Source organism: Oryctolagus cuniculus, chromosome 1 (assembly GCF_051225735.1).
Source record: "Oryctolagus cuniculus isolate XC-2025 breed Fujian yellow rabbit chromosome 1, ASM5122573v1, whole genome shotgun sequence".
NCBI classification, from domain to species: Eukaryota; Metazoa; Chordata; class Mammalia; order Lagomorpha; family Leporidae; genus Oryctolagus; species Oryctolagus cuniculus.
In genome coordinates, this window is record NC_142867.1 from 59205568 (window position 1) to 59212686 (window position 7119).

The 7119-nt window shown below is 51.3% G+C and overlaps 1 protein-coding gene across 9 annotated transcripts in view; it reads right to left on the reverse strand.

Annotated features, from left to right (window-relative positions):
* SYT9 (synaptotagmin 9) overlaps positions 1–6574 on the reverse strand; it is a 219527-nt gene extending 212953 nt beyond the window's left edge. For 2 of the 9 annotated variants that reach the window (XR_007910949.3, XR_016218765.1), the window contains exon 1: positions 5328–6242. Coding sequence is in view for 6 of the 9 variants with exons in the window: in XM_008265569.5 (XP_008263791.4) it covers positions 5328–5472 (145 nt within the window). In the remaining 3 variants the exon portion in view is untranslated. Of the gene's footprint in view, positions 1–5327; positions 6257–6329 lie in introns of those variants that run through there. The other 7 variants (XM_089311191.1, XM_051823583.3, XM_008265569.5 and 4 more) reach the window with 6 other exon arrangements.
* Positions 6575–7119: the final 545 nt, after the last annotated feature.

The following is a 7119-nucleotide window of genomic DNA, read 5'->3' on the forward strand; positions in this document are numbered from 1 at the left end:
GATGCAGGGCTTCTAGATCAGAAGGATCACCTGAAGTTAGTGTTGTCTGAAATGAGCGTCTCGATTCTCCTGAGGTGGAACTGAAAGCCTTTAATACACTGGAACTCTACCTGGCTTTGGACCAACCCCAGAATAAAAAACAGAGCTGCCTCTTCTGAACACACCACTGTGCTACTGCTGTAGAGTTCAACAGCTGGCATGAGGGAATTCACTGTAAAAGGGGAGAGGGGGAGAGAGAGGGAGGGAGGGAGGGAGGGAGGAAGGGAGGAAGGGAGAGAGAGAAACAGAGAGAGAGAAAGGGAGAGAAAGTTGTCTTCCACCTAGCTGCACACTACAATCAACTGATGAACTTAAAAATACCCTGATACCAAGCCCTTCACCCAGAAATTATGATGTAATCAGTCCAGAATACAGCCCAGTCATTGAGAGCTTTTGGTTTGTTTCATTTTGTTTGTTTGTTAGAGTTCTCTAGTATTTCTATTGGGCAGCCAAAAGGAAAAACCACTGGTCCAGAGAAAGCGTTTCTTGACTGCAGTAATTTTCACTTGAAGAGAAGCGTCACTGAAGATGAGTCCTAAGGTTCGCTTCACACCCTGACACGGTGAACATTTTCTAGCCCTGGGTGCAGACACTGAGAGCATGCAGAAATATCCGCAGAATATAAAGTTGGAACATGAGCAGAGAAATTTCTATCCTGGATTACAGAATTCATAGCCAAAACACCAAGCAGAATCTTATAACTAGAGAGTTTAACCTACTTGGGGATTAAACCTATTACACAAGCACAGAATAGAAGAAGTAGGTCTAAGTGTGGCTCTTATGAAAAATTCCTAGGAAATGTTCACTGACAATAACTCCTCTATTCTTAATACATGCGGTGAAACTGCCCAACAAGCTACTTTGACTTAGACCCATTCTTTTCTTTTTTCTTCAAATGGAATCTATGGCCTTGGGCTAGTTTACTTCGCTGCAGTTCAGACAGTCTACTCATATATATCCATTACTTTCAGCCATGTTTCTCAAACGTTAATGCGCCTATGCCTCACCCAAGATTCGGAATTTGCAAACTCACATGCGGTGGGTCTGGGGCGAGCCTGAGAATCTGCATGTCTAACAACCTCTCCGAGGCTGCTGATGCTGCTGGTCTTAGAAGGCTGTTAAGAGGACTAAGTGAAATGACCTACATACAGTGCCTAGCACAGACACGCTTGGCACCCCACAGAAGAAAAGGCCTACAAGGAAAATGATAAAAACATGTTTAAAACCTAGGAGTTCTATGATCCACTCGTCCCTTCTTTTTCAGCTGGAAATAGTGGGTCCAGAGAAGTTATCTCCTAATAGCCAAGGGTATATAATGTAAACAAGGGATAAGAGTAATTCTTTTTGACTGCAAAAAGTATAATCAAGATCCATGAGAAGTTTAAGAGAGCTTTTAATTCCCCACAAAGGAGAAACATTCCCAAAATAAGTGCTGTTCTATAACCAATTAGCTCTCTTGACAGTTAAGTATCCAATTACAGAAGAGGAGTTAAACCAACTGGTGATGTTAAAGGAGATATTCAAGAGTGGATGCTGGACCTGGGGTTCAGACTCTGGATGGGATCCCTGCACTCCATATCAGAGTACCTAGGATTGAGTCTCAGCTCTGTTCCTAATTCCAGCTTCCTGTTAATGTGCACCTTAAGAGGCAGCAGTGATGACTCCAGTCTCACCCACGTAGGAGACCTGGATTGCATTTCTACCTCCCAGCTCTGGCTGTTCCAGACTTTAGGGAATGAACTACCAGATGGAGGGATCTGTCTCTCTTTCTCTCTCACTCTCACTCTCTCACTCTCCCTCCCTCCCTCCCTCCCTCTTAAGTGATTTAAAAAAATATTCATATCTTAAGTCACTGCTTAAGACATCTTGGCTGTCTAACAAGCTATCACACACTTAACATGTACAAAAAGTGAAAAGCCAAACTGGTATCCCTCCCTACTCCAATCCTCTTCCTGAAACCTTGCTCTGCTCAGTAAATGGATTGCTTAGGTCAAAAAACCATAGAATCATCCTTAACTCATCTTCCCTAATACTCCATGCCCCTTTCATCAATAAATATGAGTGGATGCACCTTCAAATTCTGCCTATAAACCAATTACTTCTCACCACCTCCATTACAATGATCCTAGTTGAAGCCACAATCGCTCCTTTCTGGATTCTTGAAATAGCTTCCTATCAGGTTTCTGTCTTCATCTTTTCTCTTCTACAGTATTTTCTCCACACAGCGTTCGGAGTGTTGCCATTTTGGGGCTCAATACCTTCTAATGGTTTTGTATCTTGTTCACAGGAAAAATCAAAGTCCTTATAATGGTTTACAAGACCCTACATGATCTTCCTTCTGCATCCTTGACTGTGTATTCCTTGTCATTCTCCATCATTTTCACTTGTGTCCAGCAACCCCTTACGCCAGGGTCTTATCAATGGTGCTCTGACCTAGGACCTTTGCACTTACGCTCTCCTCTGCTTACAAGGCTATTCTTTGTGATCTGTAAGTGTATGTCCCACACATGAAATAACATGAAGACACTTGACAGAGCATTCTAATTGCTCTCTATGGATAAGAGAGCTCACACACAGTTTAAAGATCAGCATTTTACTTTCCACAAGTTAGTATGGATGACAGACTGGCATTCCAGTTCCAGTTGCAACTCAGGCTCACTCTTAAAAATCACACTTCCTGAAGTCCTCTGTTAATACCAAGTGAGGGAAGACCTGGTGCTACATTCTCCTTCAGGGAACTACAATCACCTGGGCAAATAATAACCCTTTTGATGGATCAGATCCATTGATCTGTGATCCAGCCTTACCTTACTCTTGAATAAATGAGCCAGCATCCTAGAGGTAGTGATAGTTCTCCTGTCCACAGGGAATTTTATCTGCTTTTCTCCTTTGATAACCAAAGCCCTTAATGGATCTTGAGAAAAATCTGGCTAACACTTGGTGGCCCTGGATGGAGAACGGACAGAGAGAGCTGCCATGTGCCATTCAGGTGGATTCCTTCACAGGAAAGGATGTCAGCCAGTCCCAGGCCACTCTCCCTGGGAGCCATGCCCCAGACCTGCTGCACGTGGTTGTTCTGGTTTGCACCACACAACAGCAGAGACTCCATTCCATAGTATTGTGTGCTGCAGCCATCTCCAGCCACTGAGCTTTCAGGGCTTAGAGACAGAAAGTCGCCCCTGGCTTGGACAAACAGCTCCCGAGGAACGGAGATAAATGCACTTGATGCAAGAGTGAATGCGAGCAGGGCAGAGAGGAGGAAAATGAAGGCTATCTGGCTTGAGCCGAAGTGGCCTGCAGGGGAGGGTGCGCTTTGGAGGTCATCTTCAGCCTCTTTTCCTCTCACCTTGCCCTGTGCAGTCCTCCACACCTATCTCAGGAGTAGGCTACTTTCCCACACAAACCAAAGGGCCAGAGGGGCCTGCGGCTACCTCAGAACCCTGTGCCCTAGTTTGGAAAACACATACACACAGTGCTGCTTTTGGGAACTTACAGAGCAGCCAGGCAGAGTCTCCTCTACAGCTATTTCTCAGATTTCTTCTCCAAGTGGCCTGCTTCGTGTCTCTCCCTCCAGGGTTGCCCAGGGCAGGGGCCGAGAACCTGAGTTCACACCCTGGGTTAAAAGGGGGCAGAGGCAGAAAACGGGCCCAAAGGATGCAGAGTGTGAATCATGCAATTCAGGGCTAGTCCTCATCCATCATTTCTGATCAAGCCAAAGACCAGAGGTCACACGGGACACCAAGGAGCACCTCTGGCAGGGTCTCAGGCAAGCAAGCGAGGTGCTTCAGCTCCAACACTGGCTTTGCGGGAAGCCCAGTGAAGAATGGGCTCATTGCTGCTGCTTCAGGACAGAGCTCCCCCACATCTTCTGTTTGTAAGAGGAGGAGCCCCAATTCCCTCCTGGGGTCCACACACAGGCTGGACGCGAGACCTCCGAGGAAAGCCTCGCATCAGTGTTTCTTAACTTCTTCACTTTGAAAGAACACATTAGTGGCCGTTTCATAAGCTTCATTAGCACAACCACACGCAACGGGGAGCTATCATCTTTCTTCTTCAACAGGGGGGAGAAGCCTCAGGATAAGGAGAATCTGATTTAAACTTTCAACAGATGACCTCTCAACACACACCTATGTTGAATAAACTCTCAAGGGCACGCTATTTAAGTCAGACTCAGTGTGAATTTCTTTATGAATCAAATAATTCTCCAACTTGTCCCTTGGGTAAGTGCATTTTTTTAATGTAATAGACTGGATAAAATGAGGTAAATTGTAGCCGGATACTTTGCACAGTGACAGCTTACAGGAATACCAAGGGAAAGGCCATTTTCTCATCCCCTCTGTAACAGCCCATCCACAATATGCTTCCTCTGAAAGTACTTAGGCTGGGAGAACACTCGAGAAAAGCAATTCTCCAGGTGAGAAGCATTTCAAGCTCACATGTAAAAGGAGTCTGTCTTCTTCCACTAACCAGTAAGGGATGAGAAGGCCTGGGAGAAGCAGGGCCCAAGGGAAAAGCAATGGCTCCACTACAACGCCCTCCTGCAACCTTAATTGATCCAATGCCAAAATAAATGAACTTTCCGAAGTTAGGAGCTCCATAACTTTCACCAGGGATAACTGCAGGTGCACAAGCTTTGACCAGCGTCCTGGGCTTCGGCTGCTGGTCGAGCCGGACGCCCAGGCCCAGGCCGCCTCCGCTCCTTGAGACCAACAGAGAACAGGTTCAGGCCCGGCTGCCTAGGACCCGTGGCTCCCTGTCCCCGACGCCAGGGCAAGTCTCCTCCTGACCTTTTCACCCCAGACTAAGGAAAGGAACTAGATGCGGGGAGGAGCAAGGACTAGCAGCGCCTGGTGGGATTCGGTCACAGCCGGGGGCCGTCTCCAACTCCCAACTTGCCAGAGTTTCTTCCGGCCTCGTTCCCCGACTCTGCGCGCTCGGGAGGCCGCGGCGGCCTCTCTTTGCTCAAAGCCAGGAGCCCAGGGAGTGGAGCGCGTAGCTTGGCGCCGGGGAGCCGCCCCCAAGAGCCCGGGTGACGGGAGCGCAGGTGGCGGGCGTGGTCCCTCCAGCCAGGACCCAGCCCACCCAGACTCGGCCTCCCGCAGCAGTCTCTGCCCGGGTCCCCGCCCGGTTCCAGCATCAGGCCAAGGCGCGCTGGTTCTGGTTCTATCGTCTGCTCGCTGACTGCCCCCCGCCCTCTCCCAGTCCGTGTCGCTCTCCTGCCTCAGGCCCCGGTGCGGCCCCAAGTGCCAGCCCAGGGCCCTTCCGTCGCGGCAGGCGGCGGCACTCACCTGGGTCGCGAAGCCGGGGTCTGGCACGGTCCCGCAGGTGGTAGATGAAATCCTGGCAACTGTCGTGCTCCAGGGCCCCACGGGCACAGAGCTCGGCCAGCAGCTGCAGCGCCTGGTGACAGAGCGCGTCCCTGGCCCCGGGCATCGCCCCCCCGCATCCTTGGACCGCGCCGGGCAGGCGGGCGCGGGAGACAGCCCTCCGCCTGCCAGCTCAGAGCCGCTACCTCCGGGCCGTCCGCGCTCGCCGCCGGGGACCAGCCGAGAAGCGGCCGGAGCCCCAGCCCCAGCCCCAGCCCGCCCGGCCTCCCACCGGTTGCATGCAGCTCTTTGCCAGCCGGTCGGTCGGGCTTTCTCTGTCTCCCGCCCGGCCCCTCAGTCCCTCCCCCGGCTCTCAGGAGAGGCGGCGCCGCACAGCCCCGCGCGCTCCGCCCGCCACTAGCGGCCGCCGGGGGGCGGGGCCGGCTCGGGGGGTGCGCGCCGGCGGGTGGGATCTGGGCCGCTCGGCTCCGACTCCGGCGCTGACCCGGGACCGGGGGTCGCTCGCCGGCTCCTGGCGGAGCACGGGACTGGTCTTCAGACCTTGAGCGGAGAGCGGCCGCGCCCAGGCTTGGAGCGTACGAGCGGGTGCGCGCTCCGGGCGCACCCGCCACCCCGGCCCTGCGCCCTGAAGCCAGCCAAGCACTCCCTCCCGTATGCCGCGTGTGTCCGAGACGCGGTCTCCGGTGCTTGGCGCGAAGGCTGTAAACCTGACCACACCCGTCAGATGTGGAGAACCCAGACCCTGCCTTGAACTTGGAAAGCTTCCTCGGGATGTAAACCGTGGGCCTCGAGGTGCCAGACTCCCAGGTTCGGGGTTTGGAGCGAAGATGCGCCAACAAAGGAAGGATTTTCCAAGCGCAGGCCCCTTTTGACTGCTGTGATGTTTTGGAGACAGCGGAGGCAGTCAGATCAGAACTAAGGTCAAATAAATAAATGACTTCTGGAGAAGACGGGGAGGCGTACCTGGAGCTCCATGGGTCCGGGCTGGTGGTTTTCTAAGCAACTGAGTAGAAACCAGGGGTTTGCAAATTAATCTCCAGCACCCCAGGAAGAGTACCACAGAATGTTAGGTGTTCCGAAGGGACCACAGGGCACCTCCCACTTCCCCATCTCTTCAACCTTTTAGGCAACAAGCCCAGAAAGAACCACGAAGTACTGAATTCGTGTGTATGCGTCTGCAAGGCAGTGTGCCACAATCCTTTTAGATACCTAATTTCATTTAAGTCTCTGGATAGCCCAACAAAGTCTGGATAATTCTTCCTCCTATTTTACCAAAGAAAAACCAGGTATTCAGAAAGGTGTCACTTTTCCAAGTTTACAGGTAGTAATGGGAGTAAGTTGATTTTCTTCCTTTTCCTTTACTTTTCTTTTTGGCTTTTTTTGTGGTGACCAGGTGCTGCTCGAGAACAATTAGAGTGGAATCTCTACAACTGGCAACTATCCCTCTTAGCCATAAGCTTGTGCTGCCTCTAGGGGCACCTGATAGCCAACCACTTTGTGCAGCGAGAGAATTTGGGATCTCATGGAGTGTTCCTTCACCCAACAGGCAAGCTTTGAAATCCTGCTGTGAATGGTGTTAGGGGCTTACATGGGAATAGCAGAGAAAATGCAGTGTTCCTAAGGTCAGGATAATTCCAAAGTGTCGTGAAAAGACAGGTAGATACTCCGCTGGAGGAAAACTAGAGGGAAAAGAAACCAGCTGGGAGGGAGCCTGGCGAAGAGGTTGAGCAGATGCTGCTGCTTGCAAGAAGGG